Source organism: Idiotropiscis lumnitzeri, chromosome 21 (assembly GCF_059441095.1).
Source record: "Idiotropiscis lumnitzeri isolate Australia: NSW breed Sydney's pygmy pipehorse chromosome 21, RoL_Ilum_1.0, whole genome shotgun sequence".
NCBI lineage: Eukaryota > Metazoa > Chordata > Actinopteri > Syngnathiformes > Syngnathidae > Idiotropiscis > Idiotropiscis lumnitzeri.
Window position 1 is genome coordinate 4,529,029 of NC_142411.1, and position 26,821 is coordinate 4,555,849.

At 44.2% G+C, this 26,821-nt stretch overlaps 3 protein-coding genes across 4 annotated transcripts; all 3 read left to right on the forward strand.

Moving 5' to 3' along the window:
- Nucleotides 1-1,302: 1,302 nt before the first annotated feature.
- elovl4b (ELOVL fatty acid elongase 4b) lies at nt 1,303-6,887 on the forward strand. The gene is made up of 7 exons (XM_088285858.1): nt 1,303-1,573; nt 2,970-3,061; nt 3,174-3,361; nt 3,681-3,761; nt 4,491-4,662; nt 4,752-4,879; nt 5,738-6,887. Exons 2-7 carry the CDS (start codon nt 2,995-2,997, stop codon nt 6,023-6,025), a joined length of 924 nt encoding a protein of 307 aa, XP_088141984.1. The 5' UTR covers nt 1,303-1,573; nt 2,970-2,994; the 3' UTR covers nt 6,026-6,887.
- Nucleotides 6,888-9,446: 2,559 nt separating this feature from the next.
- Nucleotides 9,447-17,336, forward strand: LOC148316613 (microtubule cross-linking factor 3-like). Of its 2 annotated transcripts, XM_088286575.1 has the most exons (9): nt 9,447-10,108; nt 10,777-11,001; nt 11,071-11,229; nt 11,719-11,781; nt 12,210-12,479; nt 12,564-12,941; nt 13,097-13,741; nt 13,974-15,904; nt 17,234-17,336. In XM_088286575.1, the coding sequence occupies exons 1-8, from the start codon at nt 9,977-9,979 to the stop codon at nt 14,082-14,084; spliced, it is 1,983 nt and encodes a 660-aa protein (XP_088142701.1). In that variant the 5' UTR covers nt 9,447-9,976; the 3' UTR covers nt 14,085-15,904; nt 17,234-17,336. The 2 variants fall into 2 exon arrangements, with proteins under 2 accessions (XP_088142701.1, XP_088142702.1); XM_088286576.1 differs by lacking the exon at nt 9,447-10,108 and having other exon boundaries at nt 10,878-11,006.
- Nucleotides 17,322-20,407, forward strand: LOC148316614 (uncharacterized). The gene is made up of 5 exons (XM_088286577.1): nt 17,322-17,520; nt 18,165-18,419; nt 18,582-18,661; nt 18,765-19,479; nt 19,640-20,407. The coding sequence occupies exons 1-5, from the start codon at nt 17,377-17,379 to the stop codon at nt 19,880-19,882; spliced, it is 1,437 nt and encodes a 478-aa protein (XP_088142703.1). The 5' UTR covers nt 17,322-17,376; the 3' UTR covers nt 19,883-20,407.
- Nucleotides 20,408-26,821: the final 6,414 nt, after the last annotated feature.

The following is a 26,821-nucleotide window of genomic DNA, read 5'->3' on the forward strand; positions in this document are numbered from 1 at the left end:
TATGAGGAGCAGGAAAAGAAACAGTCCTTCTCCCGAGCTTTAATGCCACATATATTGAAAACCGTGTGGACATAGAGAGGGAGCGAAAGAGATCGGCTACTGAATGGAACCAGTCAAATGTCAGCTTGATGTATTTGCCTTTCCAATTAAAACCATATGAGAAGACTGTAATGGAACACACTGGATTCAGATTACACTCTCACACGCACGCGAAAGGGGAGTGACACTCTGCAATTAGATGCAATTTGAGGGGAAAAAGACTTGCATAAATAATCTAAAATAAATACATACATATATATGTAAATATATATATATATATATATATATATATATATATATATATGTAAATATATATAACTACTATAATATTATATAAAACACCAAAGGAAAAAAAATGTACTAAAGGAGTAAATGCTATTTGGCAGTGGTGTAAACAAAGTCTGGCATGGTGACATATTTGACAAATAATACATTATAATAATTCAAATGATGCAGTTGAGTTATAGTTTTTACAATTTTTAAAATGGAAGAGTTTGGGAACTGCTAGACAGTGCTGAAAAAAAAAACTGACATATGACTAATCAACTTGAATTAGATTTGTATCGAATTATAGTCAATTACAAAAATTCGTATCATGACTTTTGAGAAACATGTGCATTATCATATTTTCCGCCTGACATCACTTTACCCATCCAACCATCCATGATCTGACCCGATTATTCTTAGGAGGGTCGCGGGCATGCTTGGAGTCTATCCCAGCTGCAGTTGGCGGGGTACACTCTGAACTGGTTGCCAGCCAATTGCAGGGCACACAAAGACAAAACCAGAAACACTCACATTCGCAGCTTGAGACAATTTACATGTATGTAAATAGACACAAAATTAAAGAGTAACTCAACAGTTATTTGAAGAATAGTGAAAAAAAGGCTTGAAATAAATTAAGATAACTAGTTAGATTCTAAATTTGGGTTAAAAATGTAACTTTAATGAAAAAACCCCAAAACAAAGCAAAACAAAAAGTGCCACTCGTGAACACCTAAGCATGGTTGAGATCAGCTCAACGTCCCCATCTAGTGTGCAAAACCGGCATTGCCAAACCGTTCGGACATTTCCGCGTAGGACGTGACCGGAAAATATATTTATAATACGAAAAAAAAAATTAAAGTATAATATTTTAATGTAAAATAATTTCTTTGTCATGTATGACTAATGAGAAGAACCAGTTTTTGGGCCGAGAAAGATGGGTGGTCAAAACTGTCAGGCCGGCGTCACGCGAGATGAGCGGCGCATGCGCAGTGACAGCCGGCTCCTCTTGAGTTGGGCTGCGAGAAGATGAGGAGGCTAAGCGGCCGGCTCGCATCTACTCCGTAAATTAGCCTGCCTTCGTTAGAAACCTTTTTAGTCGGCTTGCCTTGCTTGAGTAGTTCCTTGCATACATATATATATCAAGAGAGAAAGAAATAATAAACATTAATGTCGAGGAGTAACGGGAGCCCTGTCGTGACAGACGAGGTGTGACGGTAGGCGATCAATTGCACCGGATGTCATTGAACGCCTCTTAAATAGCAAGGAGGTAAGTACAGTACTTCCTAATTTGTCTAATTTATTTTTATTTTATTTGTCCATTTTACACGTGTTGGGTCGTCATGTGTGGAGAATTATAAGAGAGTCTTTATCAGTGTTATTAAACTAAAATTATTATTGCAAGGATACCGGTTGCGATAAAATATAGTAAAAGTTCAATTCAATCAGATTAGAACTCATATGTAAATGCATATAAATCTATATATATATTTTTGAGTCACCGAGATGGTTTGAGTGAGAAAATGCAGCCATTGGTCAGAATACGGCTAGTTTAGAAGATGGAAATGGAAAGAAATATTCAGTGGTGTGAACGCAAATGGGCTTTTTTTCCCCCTTTTGTGCGTGGAGCGTGAAACAAGCAGCGGGCATTTGTACTTAGGCCCTGCAAGCGCCTCTAAGCTCGTTGATCAATTGAATTTAAGCCTCTTGAGCGCCCCGACACAAGAACCTGCTGACGCATGCGCCGCTGTCTTTTTGTGAGTGGCCCAACCCTATTTAATGCAAGTTTTTGTGCGTGCAAAACACACACATGCAAAAATAAAACAAACTAACAAAAAAAAAAGGCATTTTTGAACGGTCGTGTCCACGTAAATAAACACGTAGGGTGATTCGAGTGAATTCAAGACAGCATTGAGGCAGTCATTGAATTATTGAAAGATGATCAGGTCTGGGGCACGGGATTAATTCTAGATTAATAAACAGACACCTGCTGTCATCACACATGCGATTACGCAACACTGCGGAGTGAATGAGGTGCACATCTCAACATACGTGGTCATTCAAATCCGATCTCAACCTATCGTACGTTATTTGCTTAAAAAAAAATTCCTATCTGCAGCTTGTGCTGAATTCGAAGCAATAACAGTGTTCCGTTGATGGCATCTTGGTCCCTAAAACCAGTTGAAGTGAGATGAGGAGCTTTATTTTGACAATACTTGCTCTTTGCCACCATCTTATGGCCGACCTAGGCAATTACAGTAATTTAGAAACCATTTCGGTAGAAGCGTCAACTATTTGCAGATTTTCACTACTTGCAACAGGGTTGGTCTGTATCGTTCATGGGAGTCACTTTATTCTTTTCTGTTGCAGTGTCATGTATTTTCATGGACTGCTTGTTGCTAGGCAGAATTTGTGGATTTGTGGAGAATTGGCGGGAAGTCGTATGGACACAAATAATGCAAAGGAAATGACTTCAGTAAAATCTCATGTGACAAGTCCAGCAAACAAAAATAATCAAATAATGGTCTCGTCTCAAATTACTCAGTGTGAAATCCGAACGCTTTTAGTTGAACATAAAACTGATACGATCTACTTGCGTCGACAGTCTGGTCAGTAATTAAATTTTTTTTCATCTTCACCTGCCTTTCCGTCCGTCTCTATCACAGTAAAATCGAGTGCAAAGGCATCGCCATGGAAGCTGTAACGCATTTGGTGAACGACACAGTAGAGTTTTACAAATGGAGCCTTACTATAGCAGGTGAGTTGGCATTTTTTTTTTTTTTTTTTTTACAAGAGCAGCACACTAACGCTTCGATCTGTGGGTCCGATCGCATTTACAAAAATGACGTGACATCAACGCCTTTTCCCAGACAAGCGTGTGGAAACGTGGCCGCTGATGTCGTCGCCCTGCCCCACGCTGGCCATCAGCTGCCTGTACCTGCTCTTCCTGTGGGCGGGGCCTAGATACATGCAGGACCGCCAGCCCTACACGCTCAGAAAGACCCTGATCGTCTACAACTTCAGCATGGTGGTCCTCAACTTCTACATCGCCAAAGAGGTCAGAATTGTTCTTCTAGGATTCATATTTGCAAAACCTTCCGCAGTTATTTTTGTCTTTTTCTCTAATCCGATTTCAGCATCTGTGTCGCCATGTGAATCTAATCTTCCAGATGCATTCAGATACAGCGGTGCTAGCTGACAACATCATAAAGGATATTAAGAAAGGGATTGTTCCTTTCCCTAGTCAGATTGCAAATTTGGCCTCACAGTCATAAAGAACGGCCTTTTTAAATAGAATGAAAAAGCAAAAGCAGGGTACTATAAATAAAGTAAGTGATGTGCGGGCTAAATGTAGACATGAATTGTCGTTCAAACAGCTCCTGCTTGCCTCGAGAGCGGCCGGCTACAGCTACCTCTGTCAACCTGTCAACTACTCCGACGATGTCAATGAAGTCAGGGTGAGCCTTCGCCATAACACGCACACGCACACACACACACACGCACACACACACACACACACACGCACACGTGCAAACAGACACTCCCTTTAACAAGTCCCAAAGACGTTTTGGAAGAAGACATTTTGTGCCTTTGTTGTAATGCACAATCATTAAAAAAATAAATAAATGGAAGCGCCTACCACCAACTGGTTTGCTGCAGTTGATGAAATCAAAATTAAAAACACATGACATTTCATTGAGTAAAATGAGACGTGGAGGCACCGGCCCGTCAGCCGAAAGCTCCGCCCCCTCTATCAGGCCACCATCGTGCTTTTTCAGGGTGGCATTAGCCCGGGATAAGAGACGCCACGGTCGCGTGGCTTACACAGAGCAACTCTGTGTTACTATGTCATAGTCCCCTGCGTACTCATCACCAGGCAGCGGTAAAAGCAGGAATCAGTGACACCAAATGCACACGCCATCATGTAACTTATGTACAAACTACACGGAAAACTGCATTTTGAAATATCAAGTGGAAGCTTGGAAAATTTGTAAAAATCGGGGCACTTGTAAGTCATGGATAAACTATTTATTATTTACATGGCTTAATTTCGCTCATATAAATACAGGAAGTAATTAACTTTAATACCAAGGCTGAACAATGTTGAAAAATATTTAGTTGCGGTTCAGCCCGATTTAAAACGGTTCAAAATGGAGCACTCACCTTTTTCCTTTCCGCGTCTTTAGATAGCATCTGCTCTTTGGTGGTACTACATCTCCAAAGGGGTGGAGTTCCTGGACACCGTCTTCTTCATCCTCAGGAAGAAGTTCAACCAGGTCAGCTTCCTCCACGTCTATCATCACTGCACCATGTTCATCCTCTGGTGGATCGGCATCAAGTGGGTCCCTGGTGGACAAGGTGAGACGGGAGTGTCAGGATAAGAAAAATAGCGGTGGTACAAGCAGCATAGGGATGGCAGGTTTATTTTTAATTTTTTCTTTCTACAGCTTTCTTTGGTGCAACCATCAACTCGGGCATCCATGTGGTCATGTACGGTTACTACGGTCTGGCTGCTTTGGGGCCACAGATGCAGAAGTACCTCTGGTGGAAGAAGTACCTCACCATCATGCAGATGGTGGGCAAAACATAAATTGCCGGCCAACTGATTAGTTTGTTCATTTTTTATTTTCATTCCTTCAAACAAACGGAGGTTCTTTTTTTTTTTTTCTTCTTTTTTTTTTTACCTCTAATAGTGTTGGCGTGCAACTGCCGCTTTGGGAGCTTTAAAAAAGTCCTCTTGATGAGCCAATCACAGCCAGGTGGCATCGCTTCCGGGTATAGAGTCACAAATTTCATCTTTTCTTTTCTTCAGACAAAAAAAGAAAACGAAAGAACCTCCGTTTGTCTGAAGAAATGTAAAAAGAAAAAAAAAATCAACTAATTAACATAAAGACAGCAAGATGAATTTCGTGACTAATTGATTAGTTGTTTAATTAATTTTAATTAATTAATTACTTGTCATAATTGAAAACATTAGTACTTCTGGGTGGCAAAAAAAAAAGTTACCAGCGCTGAACTGAATTGAAAATGGCATGTTGGGGTTGTGCCATTCTCCAAAAAGGTTCGGTATTTTTCCTTTTTTTTTTTTTACAAAACTAAAAAAAAAAATCTAAATGAATCCAGCGGAACATGGAATGGATGTGATAAATATTGATCAACCAAAAACTTTAATCAGAGATGGCTTTATGTGTCCCTAAATCTATTTTTTTTTCAAAAAAATTAAAATAATATTTGTACTTTTTTTCCCCTGAGATAATTTTTTAGATAAATTTATTTTCTGTTTGGCCTTTAAAAGTTTGCGCAATATAAATTTTACCACACATTGAAATATATATAGACATTTAAAAATATATTTAAAAAAAAAATCCACCTCTTGCTGAACCTAATCTTGAACATATTACGAAATATATGACATATTATATGTGTCCATCAGATCCAGTTCCACGTGACCATCGGCCACGCCGGCCACTCCCTCTACACGGGCTGCCCCTTTCCCAACTGGATGCAGTGGGCCCTGATCGGCTACGCCGTCACCTTCATCATCCTCTTTGCCAACTTCTACTACCACGCGTACCGACGCAAGCCGTCCCCGGCGCACAAGGGCCAAGCCAAGCCCGTCACCAACGGCGTCTCAAAGGCCACCAACGGCCACAGCAAAGCGGACGAGGTGGTGCCAGACAACGGCAAAAGGCAAAAGAAGGGACGGGCCAAGCGGGAGTAAAAAGACGGCGTGCCAGGCGATGACCGGGAGGACATATTTAACGGGCCAGCGACGGAAGATGGAGAACCGGTGAAGAGCGTGCAACATGATTGCGCTGCGGCTGCTTCACTGGCTGCCCGTCGTCTTTCGTCACACAGTTCTTTTTAAAAGCGAGCAAGGCAAAACCGCCAAACATGTAGGCTTCCACATCAAACAGTTTTTTGGACCGCGTCACAACCGGAATGTTTTGGAAAACACGCGCCAACTTACCATCTCAAAAAAGTTCACACACAACTTTTCTTACAAAGAAACCCAATCATGTTTGTTTTTTTTTCAGAGCTTCGAGAGTCTAGTTCTGATCATTTTCTAGCACGGGTCACTAACATTTTGGAAATAGAGCGACTTGGGAACTCATAAATTCCAAGGGCTACCATGGACGTGAAAACAAGAAAACGGATAAATATCAAAATGCAACAATTTTTTAGTGTTCACATTTTTAAACGATCACTTCTACAACATTGCTAAGGAAATCCCGATGTCCCTTCGCTCTTTTTAGAGCAGGCCTGCAGCCTACTCATGTGGTCCAACTTTAAAGGGGAGGGGGAGTAAGGCTTATGTTTACAAATTGTCGCTGTTTAATGAAAAGCATGTCTCTCCAAATTGTTGGATCGGCTTCATTTTGTTTGTTCAAATTTATCTGTCGTATTTTTTTTTTCCCGGTATGTTCCAATTGTAAAAATGCTAAATGTGCTTTTCATTGGACAGCAACCAAATTTCACCAAATCAATCATTTGAAAACTATTACTCCGCAACTTGTACAGAAATAGCTTGACACTGTGCTGCGTTTATGGCATTCAATTTTAAGAGGTTTTTTTTTTGGTTTTTTTTTTTATAACTGAAAAAAACTGGGTGGGGAAAGGGGGGGGGCAACTGTAGTTTCTTTTGATTTCTAGCATTTACGCATTTCTTTCCTTTGGCAACACTATTTTTGTGGGTCCTCAGGTTTTTGTTTATTTGTTTTGTTTTGCTGTGCAACGTAGCCGAGAATAAAGAGATTGAGGTTGAGCTCCGTGTTGTCTTCTCACTGCCACAACGTAGAGTCGGAGGGAACCGCTTTTGTCTGAATGGAAGCTAAATGTAACTGTCGCTGCACATAACCACTGACAAAAAAAAATAAAAATCATAAATAATAATAATAAAGGACAGTGACAGCCAAGCTTATAGATTGTCTCCGCTCCTTTTTTATGTCCCGGAAGAAGTGCATGTAAAAGCGCTACAGGCTGCCTTTGACCTGTCCAGACAGCTCTGTCCTAATCTTTGGAGGCTAATTGGCTTTAGCTGCAAAAGAGCTTACTTCCACGTCACTTGACGGGCTGCCCGGGAAAGCAGGTCACTGGAGAAGAAGCCTTGGCTAATCTGCCATCAGGTCTCCTCCACGACCAAGACCTTCTGTTTCTCAAAAACTAAAATGTTTATAACTAGGTTATTACATTATTGTTCGCGTTGATTTGCATTCTCGCTGGTGTGGCCACTTTAGAGTGCCTCATTGACAGCCTTGAGTGCACGCATGTCACGAAAAAAAGCGCTGCTGTGGTCGCTTTAGAGTGCCTCGTCCTCACAAATGGAGAAACCCTGTGACGACCTGTCACTGGTAAATTAGAAAAAGTGGTATTTGATTGACAGTAGACAGTTAAGCGGGGTGTGGTTTCAGTGCATTTAGTGGACACGCCCACAGCAATTGAGCACGAAGAATACAGCTTTATTGATTTGACTATTTGAAGACTGATTTTATATACTTGATGCGTTTAATATATTAAAATTGAAAAGGATAGTTAACAACAATCTACTCTGTGGAGTTTCAAGACCAGAGGATTTTTTTTCGCTCTTTACAAGGACTTTGAGAGCCAACCTCCAAATTTGTAGGTTCTTGGTTTAGTAACATTTAATCATATATTTCCATGGAGAGTTTCCAACAATAGCAACCCCACTTGTATGATTGCATGCATACTAAAAGGTTGCTTGAATCATTGGCTCTACACTTTAAGGTTTTAAAACGGAAGGTCATGGAAAGAAGCGTGTTTGTGCTAAAGGATTCCACTCTGCTCCACTCGCCTCTATCCCATCCATCCCGGTGCATCCTCCCGTGACTTTTGGCAAATGCAAAAGGTGGTTTCCCTCAATCCGCACTTGCGGAAGGATGCCAAGGTTGAATGGTGGAGCGGACAAAATGAGTGGGTTGTATTTGTCCTCCTCCGGGGACACAGCGGATCGTAAGTCCGAGGATTTAAAAGGGATTGCAGGACGGCCGAGGCTCTCCAATCAGAGGCGTTTTAGCTGCCTGGTCACAATATCCCAGTGTGTGCCACCTCCTTGCAGGAAGCTGCCCACAATGCCTCGGATAATTGTCACCACTAAGTGGACGTGAACTTTTGTTGCAAAAATAAATATTTACCATTAATGCTGCAGAAATGTATAGGGTTGCATTGGTAGAGGCTAAAGGGTCGCCTGGAGGGAGTTAAGCCCTGCAAACCTGACCCGCCACTAGCTCATCTCATTAGCAAAGGAGCTCATTCTCTCCTTGCACAGTGGAAACAGTCAGCGTTTTATTTACTCACCCTCCTCCTCCTGTTCTTCCAATGTACAGCAGGAGTTTCGTTTATGAGTACACAGCGCTCTCTGCTGGACGAATGAGGAGCCGCAGTCCTGCGTAGGACAAAAAACGACATAAGGATATGGCAAAATAGGCGTGTTATAAAAGTCGACTTTTCGAGTCTCGTAAAGCTTCAAATGCAAATTAAATATTTTTTTATTACTGTACATCTAGAGGAAGCATATATATTTTTATAAAGCATTATGGGAAAACAAATTGCCAGGTACTACAGGTACACTTGTCCAATTTGTACCCCTTGCAGTTCGTCATTGAACAGTAATTACATTCAATGGAACTAAGAACAAAAAAGAACAAAGAGATGCAGCATATTTCAGGACCCTCCTACATGATTTTTTTAATCAAAATCAACTGACACAACTGGTGCGGTATATCATAACACATTTAAATAAAAGAGGCACTTCCATTATCTTGCCTACCTTCATTTGGGTGCAAAGTCCGAAACAGATCTCAGTGAGAAGAGCTTGAAACTGCAACCACAATAAATAAAAATAGTACACACAACTATTCGTTTTTTTCCCATTTACACCTCATTGCACAGCAAACTTGTACCTTTGTACAAACTTATCTAGCTTTACTATACATATGTTAACTACACTATTCCATTCGCTGCATTTTTATATATTTACAACATGTTTTAATTCAAATACTATTCGCTAATATTGCAATGAAATACTAACCAAATTTCACTGACAAGTGGTTGCAGCGCTTGGAGGTGCCACGTGGTGGCGCTGCTGCAAATCTCTTCATAAACAACATATGAATAAAAGGACCCTGTTGCTGCCAGCCAGGAAGTAGTGCCAAGTGCCTGGGCGAGCTCCCGGACACCCACCCGGCACGAGACTTCCTCTTTGGCGGGGAACAATTGGCCCAATCGTTGGGAGTGGGTGTGGGAAGCAGAGAAATCACGCCGGCTGAGGGACGCCGACGGCAGGGAGAGGGAGCCCGAGAGCCTCGGTGTGGTTCGACCGCTCACCCGGATGGTGCTGAAGCTGCTCACAGGAACACTGAAAAGGGCGGATGCTTCTTCGATCCGCTCGGCCCACTTGCTCATCCTTCCGCATCTTCCCATGTGAATCCTCCAACTGGATCTTTTGCATCTCTCGGTGAACGAACCGACAGAACCGCGCACGGGGAGGGGGCGGGCGGGCAGAGAGTTTAGCTTGCGTGGCTGCCCGGTGAACGCCGACGCCGGCCGGGCCTCATTCGGTTCGGCTTGACGGTGGAGCGAGAGGAGGATGCTGGCCGGGTGACTTGTAGCACGCAGATGAAAAATACGTAGGAGCAAGGAAAAGCGAAACAAAATGGAGGAGGCTGCTCTTGGAGCTTCACGGCCGGCTGCGGAGGCCACCGAGGACGGGTCCATGACACAGCAGGACGAGGCCCTGCTGGAGGAAGAGATGGAGAGACTTTTAGAGGAAAATGACTACCTTAAGGTTGGAAATGCATCCTAGATCATCTACTGCTGTTCCTTTGCTTATTTACATCGTGATTAGATAATAATCAAACTAATAACATTCAATTTACAAACGCCAACAATAATTTGACATATACATAATTCTATGAATGTATAAACTTGTTTGCAAGCGAATTAAAACCATTCCAACTTCCAAATATTCATAAAATGCTGGTAATTATTTTCACATAGAGTGAATGTGTAATAACATGCTTATTATTACAGTTGCATACATCACAATGAGGCCTGTTTCGAATATTTTGACACACTGAAATAGCTGTGGTTGCGCTCAGTGTGATGCAAACTAACATCAACATCAAAACTGTGAGGTGGATATGTTGCCTTGACTAATATTGTAAAATGCTAAAAATTCTGGCCATGATAAAACTGAACAATTGACCATGCTTCACCATTTTGTCAAAACGTGAATCCAAGCAGACATTTGACTAATTGGGTATTGATCTAACTCGTATCGATCTCCTAAGATCAATGAGATAGTATTTTGGACGACAGATGAGGCCGCTCATTAGCATATGCATCCTAATTAGTTTTTTGAATTTCTTCAATGAAATTGTGGGCGCCGGTTGTGTTGGTGTTTAGATTCCGACTTCCCGTCATTAGTAAAGTGGTGTTATATTTGCCAACCAGTGCGAGATCGAGGAGATGAGGGCCGAGATGGACGAAATGCGTGACACGTTCTACGAGGAAGACACGTGTCAGCTGCAGGACATTAAACGCGACCTGGAGCGGGCCAACAAAAACTGCCGGATCCTGCAGTACCGCCTGCGCAAGGCCGAGAGGAAGCGGCTGCGCTACGCCCACACGGGGGAGATTGACGAGGAGCTGCTTAGGAGTCTGGAACAGGACCTAAAGGTATGGTGAGTGCGCTTTGTTCATGTTTAAAAAAAAAATAAATAAATCAACATGTCGGGTCTGGGGCAGGTGGCCAAAGATGTGTCGGTGAGGCTGCACCACGAGCTGGAGAAGGTGGAGGAGATCCGCGCCAAGACGGAAGACGAGAACGAGAAGCTTAGGCAGAGCCTCATTGAGGTGGAGGTGACCAAACAAGCGCTGCAAAACGAATTAGACAAAACCAAAGAGGTGGGTATCAAATATTTAACAAGTTACATCGGGTATGGCAGTAGCGTGTTACAGATTTTTAAGCGATCAGGTTTTGTTAGTTTTCTTTTTTAAGTCCCAGTAAAGTAAATTCAGAGATTTGTTTCCAAATGTTCGATACATGTTTGACGACACTCGCTGAAGAAATTGCAGTGTACTTAATTGATGAATTATAACATTTAATATTTTTTGACCATTTGTTTTCTCTTTTTTTTGAGCGAGGAGGGGGCGTGGCTAAAAGAGTGCCATGTGACTTATGTCATCTTGGGGATAAGTCACCCCTCCCCTACCATATAAGAAGGGAACTTTTGTTCGTTTCGGAGGAATCCGGCGCAATTGTGACGTGCAGTGAGCTAGCTAGCTAGCAAACTTCCCTTAGGCTATTCCGCTGGTGTGACTGCCTTGTCGTACCTCGAGTGAGAAATTTCTTTTCATTTAAACGGGTCAACTTTCTCACTGTTTGACTTTCAGAAGAAACGAGGAGTGAAAGACCTTCAGAAGACGGACAAGAAAGCAGCGCAGACTCCGACTGAGGTGGGGACCTTCGCCCCGTTCAAGAATGGCGGCGATGTTAAACAATTTATCCGTTTTTTTAAGCACATGTCCTCAATTAGTGACCCAAAGCCCTTCGGAACTGACGTTTGGCCTTGCTTGTTGCTCCTTTTTTTTTTTTTTTTTTAAATTGATCAGAATTGCCAACTCCTTTTCCTGTTAGAATTTTTCCGTTTCAGTTTTCTTGACTGAAATCCTGAACTGCTTCTATCTTTCGGTGTGTCAGAGAAAATTCTCTCCTCCTCATAAATAAGTTCCTCAGTTGATCTTAGGCCAGTCTTTTTAAGAGGTTTTGGCTCAGAAAGATACTAAATCTTGTCTTTGCTTTAATCTTAAATCCTTTTTCTGAAAATCTTGATTACACGCACTTCATCTGGAACTCCTGAAAAACGCTTCCTGCCGTTGTACAGGAGGACAACGAGGACCTTAAGTGCCAGTTGGCCTTGATCAAGGAAGAGGCCATCCTCATGAGGAGGAAGACGGCGACCATCGACAAAGAGAAGGACCGTCTGGAGCAAGAACTGCAGAAGTACCGCTCCTTCTACGGCGAACTCGACAGCAGCCATCCCAAGGGCGAGGCCGGGGGCCCGCCCTCCACCCGTGAGTCCGAGCTCAAGCTCCGCCTCCGCTTAGTTGAGGAGGAGGCCAACATCCTTGGGAGGAAAATCGTTGAGTTGGAGGTGAGCGGGGACAATGGACTGATTTCAAACACAGCCACGGTTAGCATGTCAGACGCGCACTTTCCCCTTCGATGTCTTCTTCAGGTGGAGAACCGAGGCCTTAGAGCAGAGATGGATGACCTCCGCGGTGAGGGCGAGGGAGAGGGCAGCTCCGGGGTCGGCTCACCGGGCGGCGCGGGCTCGGGGCGAGGCCTCGGGGACGACCTGACGGAGCTCAGACAGCAGCTGCAGCTGGTGGAGGACGAAGCCGAGCTTCTGAGGAGGAACCTCGCGGACGCGGAGGAACAGAACCAGAGGGTGACCAACGAGCTGAACAAGATGCGATTCAAAGCCGGCACCCACGAGGGCGGGGCCCGGCACGGAGGAGCCTCGGGCGCAGGCGGGATGGACGCCGTGAAGGCCGAGGCTCTGCAGGAGGAATTGAAGGCAGCCAGGCTTCAGATCAATGATCTGAGTGGCAAGGTGTGACAAGTTTGTTCATTGAACGTTTTTCTTGATACATCTAGAGTGTACTAGACGATAAAGACTTTGCGTCTTGGCTGTGCTATTTCTTCATAATCCCGACTCATCCCATAAATCAGATTCAATGCGTAGTAACGTAATCTTCCAATGTTCAGGTGATGCAGTTACAATACGAGAACCGCGTCCTGCTGTCCAACATGCAGCGCTACGACCTAGCCTCCCACCTGTCCCTGCGTCCCAGCCCGAGGGACAGCGACGCCGAGAGCGATAGCGGCGGCGGGACGAGCGGCCGTCGCGAAAGCGACGAAGATTCCACGTCGTCCCGCCTGCTTCCCCCTCACCGCAAACGCGAGGGCCCCGTCGGCGGCGAGAGCGATCCGGACGAAGTCAGAAACAACAACGGCACCAGTCGCTGCGTGACGCCCACCCGGGGTCTCCTCACCCCGTCCGGACCCGAGGGGGCCTCCTCCTCCTCATTGGCTCGCTTCCTGCCCGGCGGGCGGTGCAGCCTGCGCGACAGGCAGCAGATGATCGACATCCGCGTGGAAGCGGAGAGGCTCGTCCGGACCATCGACCGGCTCATCGCCGACACGGCGGCCATCATCTCGGAGGCGAGGGTCTATATTTCCAACGGCGAGCTGGAGCAAGGCCGCGACGACGACGGGAGCCGGATCAGGGAGCATGAGCTGCTCTATCGCATCAACGCTCAAATGAAAGCCTTCAGGAAGGAACTTCAGGCCTTCATAGACCGACTGGAAGTGCCCAGGCTGGAGGACCGGGAGACTGAAGAGCCAATGTCGGTGAGAAACGAAAAAACGTCCACTTTGCAGGCCCTCCAGGATTTCAGGGAAATTGACGCTGACGATTGGTCCAACTTAAAAAAAAAAATCAAAATCCATTTTGCACAGATTGTTGGAATTTGCATCACAAATCCCTGGAGGGTCTGACTTTGAATCATTCCTTCTGACAGTCCTGTGCTGATTGTAATTCTTATTTTCTTCCTCACTTGCAACCTCATGTTCCACTTCCCAGATGTTCCAGCCTATCATTTTGCTCATCCTCATTCTCGTGTTGTTCTCCTCCCTCTCATATGCCACCATCTTTAAACTCGTCTTTCTCTTCACCCTTTTCTTTGTTCTGTGATTGTACGCCTCCCCCGCCCAGCCACTTTTTTCTTTTTTAAATCTGCATTCATTCCCTGTCGGTTCTTCTCTGTTGATTTGATATTTATTGTTCCCTTCCCTGTCACCGCATCATTTGTTGCCAAGGTTACCAAAAAACTCAGGGGAAAACTGCACTTCCCCTGCCACGTTGCCATTATCCTTAACGCCCAACCGAATAAGTCCCAGGAGAAGGTAAGAATACGTCTGATACCGTTTGTACAGATCAATTTACGGATTATTAAAAGGTCGGAAAAATTGTCGCAGTCGCAATGATGAGGAGAAAAGACGACATTCCGCCGTAATTGCTTTATGTTTGTTGATGATGGTTCCGAGGTTGGAGTCGTAAACCTAAATGACCTTTGTGTCCTGATTTAACCTTGCTTGTAAATCCATTTTGGCTTCAGAAGAGCCCGAGGACAGCCGTCAGCTCTTTGCTGTTCAAAAACATGTTACAAATCCAAGCCCCACCGCCGCTGTCATCGCCTAAAGCAGTGAAGGTTTGTTTTTATCCCTGCCTTTAACTCCTTCAGGGCCCCGTGTTCTTGTTTATTAGTGAAACGCGACAGGTGGAGGCTTGCGAAAGGGAGGATTTCGACACCCCCGATGTTTTCCAATAGCGATTAGAGGACGGGAATTAGCAAATGTGTGGCGGGGCGGATCATGCAGATGAACAGTTGCAACTGTCGGGCACGAGTTTGACTTATGGCAGGATGTGCCCTCACATTCCACACATTTCTATCGTGTTTAAACATCCCGGACGTTCGGAGTCATTCTTGGAATATTCGCTCACTTGACCCTATAATAATTTGAAAAAAGTCGATATTAATAACGGCGGTGGCAAGTAAAGTACAAATACTTTGTTTTGTACTGAACTTGATTTTTCAAGCCTCTCTACTTGAATAATTATTTGATGACATGCCAACAGTTAGCATTGATAGTTGCAGTTTTCGAACCCTTTATACAAAGAATATTTGAACACAAATTGTGGAGCAATACATGCAGACTGATAATATAATATTCACAGGCATATATTCTTTATCCTCCATAACAATACTAATATTTCAGAATCTGAAGGAGTCACTGAAAGCAGTCCTCGAAGACAAAGTTCTATTTTTCTGTGTCACTACTATACTGCCTCCCTGTGGCCAAGGCAGGAACACCACAGGGAACGATACATGAAATTAATTGCGGTACTAATCCTGATGCAAACACTAATTTTTTTCAAAACATTCTATATTACAATATTTTAGAGTGTTTTTTTTTCTCCTTAATCAAAACATTATATTCTGGTGGGAGGCTGGAACAGATTAACTGAATTTCCATGCTTTTCAAGTGTTCTGAGTTCTGACTACGTTCACGGCACAAATAAAACTCACATCTCAAAAGGCACACGTGTTTTAGATGGTGGATTTTCACCTACTGCAGGTGGGTGTGGAATGTACCCCCCGTTTGAATGTAGTGAATCAAATATAATTAGCCACCCACTAGGCGTCCGTTGGAAAAAATGGTTAGAGTCACAAGACAAAATCTGCCCGGACGCCTGCGAGCGGAGTAGCAACAGAGAAGCTGATTGGCCTGGAGACGTCGGCGGGCTTAAATAGCTATGTAAACACTTTCCCTCTCCAACTCCACAATCCCTCACCCCCACCCTTGAATAATTTTAGCCGGGATGCTGGTGACGACAGTTGTTCTATTGGAGTCTTCAGATGCTGGAATAAATTTGACATTACGATATTGAAGCCCCCACCATAACTACGACCCCCCTCCACAAAGCTCCGCCTTTCACAGATAAAGGAGGAGGTTGTTTACTCTTTTGTTCAATGACTTGACCTCAATGTGGGGGTGTGACTCTGGGGGAGAGGACGAAGCGGGAGGGGGCGGGGGGGGGGGGGTTCTCCTTTTAAAATGAGCCCACCCAGCTTTACGTAACACGAGAGAGGAAAAACAAGGGGACCGCGGCTTCAGAGAGCCACTTGACAGATTATAGGCAAGCGGGGGTGACTCAGGACCGGGGACTAGACTCGATTGAGGGATTTACTGCAGTGCAGGGACAATAATTTTTGGGGGTGTTTGCCTGGAATAAGGTAGGAGCATTTTGTAATTTAGATTTTTATCAAATTTCTAATTGTTGTTTAGGACATGAAAAGATGGGTAACCCCCGGATTGGGTGCTGGTCTATCTCAGGGCACATACAGACCCCCGAAAAGAACTAATACAAAAATATTTGCACTCCCGATCACGCCGATAAACAGTTGAGTGTTCAGTGACTCTAACATGCGTCATTTTGGAAGATGGGCTAAAGACAGAGGGGCGGCAGACGTTCTAACCATTAGGGAACTATGCTGCCTTGTAAATATTTCCTACATTTTTGTAATAACACGGGCTATTTCAAGACCACTTGGAGCCATAGTAAACGGGAAAATATTATACATAGTACATAGGTATTTACATGCTACGAACAGGTGTGGGTTCAATATATTTTGGGGTTTTTCATAGCGTTTTGGCCTACACATGGAACTATTTTTTTTTCTTACCGCCATGTCTGCTAAAGTAAAAGCAACCCATTTTAATTTTCGTGTAAATCGGTATTAACGTTCCACTGCATTCTGATTTTTTGAGAATTTTCCTTCATTTATTTACCTATTCGCTGACAGGTGTTGTCAATGCAGAGCTAAGTAGCCCGAGAAGCTAAAACGGCGCCACGTAATGCATCCAGCGCGTTCACACGTGCTGCACAAGCTGGTCTAACGCGGCTGTGAATCTAAGACTGCAACAGCATCACACAAAACTTTTGAAAGTATTCCCTCGCACCTGTCCTCACACCATCATTGTCAAAATTCGGGAGACTGTTGTATAACATCACGAAGGAAACGAAAAAGTCTTTCGTTTGCTACAATTCTATTCTCATGCGCAGTTGAAATCATAATGTTGTCTAAAAAAAAGCCTGTTAGTTTAATGCTATCAATACCAAACGCCATAGACGGGCTAACGGAAATTAGCATTGATGTGATAATTATAAACCTAATTATGAAGTCTGCGATATAAATCAATGATTTGAAAATCTGCCAGGATTTGCTTGGGTAGCTTTTTTTTCCCCGGATCCAAATGCCCATGTGTTTGTCTTTCTAGTGTTTCCCGAGTCATCCATCTCTCACTGTGACGTACAGCGGCATCCCTGCTGCCATTCAGAAACGGGGAAGTGAAACGTAAATCACCATTTGGAGAAAAGAAAAAAGAAAGAAGTGGTGCCAGGGTGTCGGGTGACCCGTGTTATGGCGGCCATTGATCTGGAGCGTGGGCTGGAACATGGCCGGCGAGTTTGGGGTAAAGAGAGGCCTGACATGATGGACAACTTTGACTCTGAGATGCAAGAGTGGGAGGACCAGCTGCAGGACATTCAGAGAAAAATAGAGGAGGTGAAAACGCCACTTGGATTTACACTTCAGTTACTCTTCTTTGGAACGGACGTGTACGGACTGACTGTCACGTGTTTGTCAAGCAGCGCAAACTAAATTAACGAGAATATAATAATGATTTGTGTGAACTGAATTGAAATGCTTATTAAATTTAAAAAAAAATAATAATAATCGACATTTTATTTGGAAAAAAATACATCTAAAATAGTTTAGAATTTGTTTAAATAAATACTTAAATTTCAATCATCACATGAAAATTAAATCAAATTTAAACCACCCAGAAAGTCGTGTTGATAAATTCATATCGCTATTTAACTCAAGTACGTGACCGTCGAAACGCGCTTTCGTCTCCAGAGCGTGTTCATTCTCATCATTAGTGTAGTATGCGCTGCTTGCGTGCGTCCTATTAGCGTGTTGGCACGAGCGTTGCGGCAATGATATAGACAAATGTTCACAGGATAATTGAACCATGTGCTGACACATGCGCTAAACGCCGTCAGACTCACACGCACATTCTTTGAAAGCCGATACCGACGGAGGTACGTCGGTTACCATGTAGAATATTGTGGGGGGATTACGACAAGCCGAGTAATATCGTGAGTATTAAAAAGAGAAGTAATCCACGTCCCATTTGCACATTTCAGCTGTACAATGAGGTCCAGGCACGTAGGGGAGGGAACGGCGTCACCGCGGAGAACCATAATAACATCAACGATGGCCCCGGGAACTACGGCAACGGCGTTTTTACACCTGCCCATCAAAGCAACCGTCACCGTGGCAACGGGCAGAGCTACCCCGCAGGGCACCAGAACGACGTTTCGGAGATCGGAGACTTACTGCAGGACTACCTGAGCCACGGGAAGCACATGAATCGGAAGAACAACGGCGCTCGCCACGTGGTAAGTGCAAAACACTCAAATTAGAAACATTCAAAAAGAGGCCGAACATGACGTTGACGGAAGGGAACGTGGTCACTGCTCCCAAAGTAGAACGCTTATTTAAAGCCTTGATTGACAGATGCAGGTAGAGTTTTTAAAAAGGCACGCATGCATCTCTTTCAGCACTTCAGCGACACCGTGAAAGTGAGTCAGGATTTCCCCGTGTACCAGAACGAGAGCGGGAGAAGAACAGCAAATCAAAGGTACCGGAGATTTTTGGGTATGATGAACCCCCGTTTGGGGTCATATGTTCCAAATTTCATTTTGGACATTACATTTTAATTCCTGTTTTTCCGCTCATTCCAGGGTGGGACATGAGCAGTTATTGGGCAGTTTTGAGGAGGTGGAAAACCGAAAGAACCGAGCGCCCCACGCGAAGAGTTGCCCCAACAAGGAAAACACAGTTGCCAAGCCCCCTCTTGGACAGAAGGAAGTCGCATCACCACGCTCCACCGCCCAGCTCGTCACAACGGAGTCTCCGACTCCAGACAGAAAGTCCTACGGCCCGGGTGTACTAGGCGACAGGAAGTGCGGCAGCCCCTCCGTCCTCAGGAAGTTTGGGGCAATGCTCCAGGAGAATGAAGGCAAAACGCTCAACGACAACGGCGTGGTGACGTCAGAGATCAAGTGCCTCAGTCCCGTGTGCCAGCGCAGGGCGGTTGTCGCAGGGCCTGGCAAGACCCCCGTCCAAAAATGTACTTCCGAAGCGGAACACGGGGCATCAGACCTCCTCAAACATCACCAGAAGGATCTGCGAGGGGGATCCCAGACCAGAGCGCCGGTTCTCGGGAGTCCAAGGACCAGGCCCAGGTCCAACAGTGACGGATTGAGGAAACCTACGTCCCATCGCGAGCAGCCCATCATGGACTACAGGATCCAGAGGGGCAGGTTGGGGGGTACGTCAGAGTTTTCGGGTTGCGGGAGCGATGAAGGACTCATTGAGTTGCTGGACATGCTGGAGATCCAACACGAGTACACTTCCAGAGCTGGATCCACGGCCTACAGGACCGATCCACAGCAGGTAGGTTTTCCAGAACAGTCTCTTAAGACCCTTACATATAATTCTTTTGAAAGCTAGACAAATATCAGGCACAAGAACATCAAGCCAGGAAAAGGATGCAAAATGTGATGTGGGCTTTCAGCGTCTGGAAGCTAACCTGTCTTCCTTCCTCTCCATCCAGGCAAACGCATCTCAGTGGTCCTCGGAGCCCAAGACGAGTTTCTCCCGTCCGACCCGGCCGGCCAACCAACGTCCTCCTTCCAGATGGGCAAGCAGAACACCCAGCGCCCCTTTGGCCCCCAACTACCGGCCCCCGAGTCCTCTCGTTCGTCCCCCCAGCCCCAAGACCAGAGTCCCCAGCCCAGTCTTCAAGCACCGACCGGCCGCTTCCTACTCGCGCCCCACCGAGACGGTCATCATGTGATTGCGTTACATTTTCCGAGACTTTCCATCCATGCCACATTCTGTGTAAATATTCTGGACGGCGCGACGAGGGCTATGATGTTCATCGAGAGCACGGGAAGCCATTTGAGAAATGATTCAATATTTTTAACACCTATCTTAAGGTTTATGTACGAGTATGTGAACCTCAAACTGGTTATCAAATATAACAAATTCTCAAAGAGCTTTTCCATATTTGAGTGACATCCAACATTCTCCATCGTTTGTGTTTTTTTTTTTTTTTTGCTGCTGCTCCCCTTTCATCAACTTTCCTGACTTTTTTTTTTTAATTAGCATTTCTTTCATTTCTATTTATGTACTCGGCGATATTGCATGCAGCCCAAGTTTTACCGGGCGGCAATGTGCTGTTAACATAACCGTGTGACTTCCAGTTTTATGTTGTCAAATTATACATATTCAGTATTTAATGTTCAAACTACTCATGTGATGAATGACGATGGTATGCCTTCATGTATTTTTTTTTTTGGTAATAAATATAATAGTGATTTGACAACGAGTCTGTCTATATTAACACTTTACACGAATCTGCTAAACAATATTAGCGCCTAACTGAAAAGGACAAAAATATAAACAGAAATAAAAAAACATTGCTGGTTTAGTGATGAGTTGCAAACAAACATTACGTTTTGATTAGTACGCAACCATGAGAGCATTCGCCTTCACACTGAAATTCAAACAGTGGCGTGTGTAAGGAAGCCCCACCCCCCTCCTCCCACGTCATTCAAACTCCTGGCGCTGTGTGGCAACTCGGGACAAAAATAGTGAGCGTGACGTGTGTTTTGGTGCCAGAAATCTTAGCCGGCAGTATAAATAAAGAGTGCGAGGGTGTGAGGGGCTCTTGGCTTCCTCATTGGTTGCTTTGTCTCAAGTTCAAGAAATACAAAATGCGTACAGTGAAATAAATGTGAAAAGTGACTACCAAGTTCATTTGTGTCCCGCAACTTTTCCCCCCTCCTGACCAAATGGAATGTTCGAAATTTCCGCCTCGCCCAAGCGTCCATCTTACAGGCTGACACCTCCTCATGCCACACGGGGGGTATTTTAACGAGGCGTCCCATTGGCCCTTCTCGCCCCTCATCTCCCCTCATTTGACCCCCCCCCCTCGTTCTTAGAAATCTGACAGCATGTAGTTTATTTGCCACTGTCACTCCGACATCTGAATTATGCTTTGTCATGCAGACAGAACAAGCGGGAAAAGACTTGGACGCTCGAGAATTTTCTAGAAGCTAACGGCCGTTTCTGTGCCTCGTTCAAGCGCCAAAGTAGCAACAATAAACAACGACATCATGTCCTTATCTCTAAGCATTTTCAAGCTGCAACCTTTTTAAGTACCAAAATTGAATATTTTATTGAGGGGCCCAAAAAAAAATTACAAATCATGATTCAGTAGGAATACGATACCATATGGTACGGCCGAAGCTTTCGTCATATTAATTAATATGCAACAAAATGTAAAAGCTATTCAAGTTATAAAGTCGAAGAATTCGGTTTGTGTGAGGATTCAAATCGTTTTTTTTTGTTACACCCCATATGTTCTTCCGAGGTACATTATAGAGCGGTATCTCCATTTAAAAAAAAAAAAAAACACATGAAAGATTTTTGCTATTTTTTTTGATTTGGGAACAGATTAATCATTTCAAAGAGCAATGATGACTTATTGAATTAAACGCGCATCAGAAGGTATAATTGTACGATCGCTATTTTTGTGGTTAAGGGGCTCGTATGACCAAAAAGGCATGGAAACACACGCGTGGTATTGGCGTGCCGCATCATAAACAATGCAAACCACACTAAAAGTTTATATAGCTGCGAGCACTCAGAGTGAAAGATTGAATGCCAGGCTGGTGCCAGGCAGACTCTCCAGGCCTCTATTCGAGTGGGTATCATATCTTCAGCGTGAGCGTGATAACGGCCGCGACATCTGTCGAGTGTGAGGTCCGGGCCGACTGACATAACGTCTCCTCGGCGCTCCGAGGTCCCCCTGGTGTCGATCCCCAGACTCGACTCTCGGTCCCCAACAATCCACCTGTCCTGCCGGCCTCTGCCCCTTCAACGCCACCCACTCCGATTGGCGCTGGAAAAGCCTCAGCGCGTCTTAGTTGCCACAGCGACGCACCTTGAAATAGACGCGCGTGTGTGAACGAGGGAAGTTCATTTATTTGAGATCCGAGGGCCATGCACTAATGCAGTCGTTTTTAAGTTTGGGAAAAGCCACCACGGTGGTCGACAATCTACAAAGTGGAATAGAGCCAAGATATCATCAAGTCCAGTCGGCCTCGCTCCACCTGTCCAAACTGTCTCCATGGAAACGAGAAATGGCCACCGATGAGTACGAGCGCCCCCCCCCAATCAAGGAAAAGCCAGGAGGTCCGCAAAGGTCTTGAGACTCCTTGGCTTCTCCGTTAAAATAGAAAACATTTCCCCCTCTTTGAAAGACGACCCGGCTCGGCTTGTCTTTCAAAACAAGAGCGTCGCGAGGGGACGGTGGGGGTTGATCTCGTCGGATTAGAGGGTGTTGCTCGACAGAAGGGCGGCACAGGCTACTTGTCATGTGACGAATGACCAATTTGAATTTGGATTGTGGGGAGCGGGCGCGACGACGTGTGGCTCCTCACACATTTAGCTCGGGGGAATTGAGAACACCAAAGTAGAGCGACGGGCACGGCAGTCGAAGCTCATTGCGAAGAGACGCATGATATCATCGGAGCGTTCCCAGCTTCAGAGCAAAAAAAAATGAGACACCTGCTGGTGTGTTCTAGAGCAAATCAAACGAGAAAGACAAACTTCCACCTTGAGTTCCTCCTTCTCATTTCAGGCGTTTAAGTACTGAAGCATCTCAGCGCTTGGGGCTCGGATTCAAATACTGAGAGTGGCGCCAAGGACAGTGTCGCCTTGATACGTTCTCTAATTCTCTTTGGAAGTCAATGTTGGACGCTCGTATGAAAAGCTGGCGTGCGGACAGATGGGGTCACAAGAACAAGTTTGAACCTCACTGACCAACGAGAACCGCTTTCAAACGGCACACGTGAGAAACAGAATCCAGGAAATCAGAACGCATTCGACCGCGCACTAAACTTGGCGCTCATATGCAACGTCACTGCTTTCAGCTCCAAATGACACATGCGGCTAATTATGTTAGCGTGACTTACACTGAAAATGAATAACAACAACGTATGAGAGAAAGCAAACATGAGGCGGCAGAACCCGGCGGGGGGCGAAAGCCGATGCTATCGGCACCGCGTTGTTCTAAATCCAGTGGCTGTAAATACTCGGTTGGACAGATTGATGGGACGCATCAAAACATGACGCCACCAAAGACACCCAGTTAGTGTCGCTTAGCACAGGCGAACACGCCCACTGCGCTCCCAACAAGTCAGTGTCCCGCGCCAAGGAACAGTCACACCATGTACCCATGCGACCAAATCAATGAGTTCTTTTTAATAACGCGCGATCGATTGCTCTGGTCTGTCGAACAGTTTGGGGGTGAAGACTGGAGTTTCGCGTCTACTATGGAAATTGTTGGATTATTTACCACCACATATATTGATGAAAGCATCGTATTATTTTACAACCAAATCGGTCACAGTATAGTTTTATAACTATATTTAATAAATTTATCATTAAGGACCTTAAATTCTAAATCCTTTAGTTGACTAGTTATATTCAGTCGACGCCCCTCAAAAAGCACTCCTTTTGTCTAAATCAGGGGTGGGCACATTTTTTGATTGGCGGGCCACAATGGGTTCTAAAATTTGACAGAGGGGCCGGGCCAAGAGCAGATGGATGGAGTGTTTCGGTAACGTCACCTCATCGAAGAAAAAAAAAACAACTTAATTTTAAATGAAAGTGAACAAAATCATTACAATAAAATATCTGTCTTTGACAGACCGCACTATTCAGAAAAGAAAACATTAACAAGGTATATTCATTTCATTTTTTTCAAGTTCAGCGGGCCGGATTAAAACGTTTAACGGGCCGCATGTGGCCCCCGGACCATATTTTGCCCACACCTGGTCTTAATGAAGCTCCTCAACTCTTCCTTAGAATCAACATCCCCTATAATTTTGTCAAAATACTAGTTTGGGCTAAATGAAGCTCCTCAAATCACTACCACAGAGGTCCTAACTTCCGAAGACACTTTTTTTTTCTCATTGAAGTTGTTCCCGAGCTGCTCTCCATAGTGTTTGAACCTACAAAAACGCACGTGGCCCAGAATACGCGCTGCCGTCATCATCATCCAATCCGCGGGCTCTACGTCCAGAATATCATCTTCAAGATTTTAGATGTCATCATAGCGGTGATGCATCGGCGTTATTCGCGGTTCGCTAGCGGCCGGCTTAGCGAGGCATGTCACTTGATAGTCGCTGATGCCGTTTGCTCGATGATAGTCACGACAGCCACAGTGAGGTCATTGCTGGCGCCAACACCCTTGACATACATTTGACATAGACGCATTTTTAAATGCTGCGGTGATGACAGATCTAAAGCAGTTGAAGCATTATGGCACACTATAAGAGTACATAATGGAGCATGATTAAAGTCATAAATAATCCCGCACAATAAAGCTATATACAGTACACACGGGCCTCCAGGTGGCAAAAGACGGACGGGTGACAGGACTATTTGGGGGACGTAGGGATACTCAATACTGTGGATTTTCTGCAGTGTGACGAGAGGAAGCCTGTGACCGCAACATAATTTGGAAAATTTGAGAAAATACACCATGAATGTCACTTAAAAATTTTTTATCAGGATTGAAGCATCTACAGGTGCATCGCAATTATTTTGAATGGAGTGGAGAGGCTAGTTTGAGCCATTTGGATGATTATTACAGCTAACAAAAAATGGATTTTTCTATGTTTTGATTTCAAATATAATGTGCAATGTTCCCAATACATTGCATTAAAGATTATTATAAAGATTATAAACATTTTGATCTTTACTCACGTACACACTGCATTATTATTACAGACACAATTCTGTATAATAAATTCGACCCAAGATGCATACAGATGATCCATTATTTAATTTTCACATGGTAAAAAAAATAAAAACAACAGGACATGCTTCACCTTATATGTTGTACTGCGCACACACACAACATGGGGTGTGATAGGATGTGTAAAATGTCTCCTGGCTGTCTGTGACCCGATCGTATATTACCACACTGTAAATATACCACATACATCACATAGCGTATGGTGCCGACTTGGAGCACTCAGCTACCTCGCTTATCATTCTGTCATTTTGACTTGGCTATCCCATCATGTCTTTGTCCATTCTTAAACATCCCGACATCACGTGTCTGCTGTCCTAACATGATACCCACAACCCCTTCCTCATCCTCATCATTTTAAATTCTTTTTTTTTTTTAAAGTGCAAAATAATATCGGCCTACAGGTCAACAGAAAACAATGGGAACCATTGTAGTTTGTGTTGAAATTGTTTTAGGATTGAACGTTACATTTTTATTGTGTTGAAATATTAAATTATACCATCAAAAAAATGTAAGTATTGATATTTACATTGGAATATTTTTTGCGTTTTTTTTTTTCCAATATTGGCAAGACATCCCTAACCAAAATAAGCAATGCGCCTGAGGTCCGGCCTCACAACCAAATTCGTGATTAGTCCAACAGCATCACCTGGTGGAGATTTACGATTACTGCACATACCTAAATCTGAACGTATGGCTGGCGTTGACACAAACTCAAATATATACAGCACAATACACAAGTTTATGAAACGGCCATTCAAATTGTTCACACACACTATGAAATAACAGCAGTTGCACAGTGGCCTACTGGCTAGCATATGCGCCTCACAGTTTTGAGTTTGAATCTCAACTCTAGGATTAATTGTTTCTCTATACTTATATGAATTCCCCTTCACATTCCAGAAACACACACACGAGTTTTGAAACAGTAGTGCATGCTTTCAACGCATCGCGGCTATTTTACTGAAATTTTTGGAGTCAGCCAGTCTTCGCTTGACTTACCCCAGCAAGGGAGGCCGCCTTCAGCTCGTGTTGACGTGGCGGCAGTGGAGAGCAGAAAATGATGAGGTAATATTACAAAGAATAAGACCCTCCATCCATCCATCATCCGGGGGCAGGTCGCAGAACACCTCACCAGGGAGGCGTCCATGAGGCATCCTAATCAGATGCCCGAGCCACTTTATCTGGCTCCTCTCAATGCGGAGAAGCAGCGGCTTGATGCCGAGTCCCTCCCGGATGGCCGAGCTTCTCACCCAATCTCAAGAGAACCCGGACACCTTGCAGAGGAAACTCATTCCGGCCGCTTGCATCCGAGATCTTGTTCTTTCGGTCATGACTCACGGCTCGTGAAAATGACCTTCAAAAATGAAATAATTGTGAGAATAGTACTTTCATTGAGATAAAAAAAATAGCCTTGAACATATTTTGAAATTAAATCATAATCCAATAAAGAATTTTGAGAAAATGCATAATATACTTTGGGAAAAAAATGCTACGATTTAAAAAAATAATCAAAAATTGTTAAGAGTCCGACAGTAACTAGCCACTCATCCATCTATATGACAATTACAAATAGATAACCATTAAATCTAATTAATAAATCGAATTAATCTGCCTGCTTGTCGCAACTCAACTATTTCCAGTAAATAAATTTAAGAGTTCATTAAAAGACATCACACTGTCATCTAGTTAAGGTTGGGCTAACTCACAGCTCATTAACCTGCATATGTCCCTAGCATGCGAACTTGTTCATGAGAAAAATGGGGACTCACCCCCATCATGTGTTGAGAAACTTCTCGATGAGCATCATTTGCGTTGGATAAATTCGAGCAGGTCCTCAAACATTTCCAAGAAACATGACGTACACCAACAAAATAAATGACACAAAACAATAAGTTGAGCCAC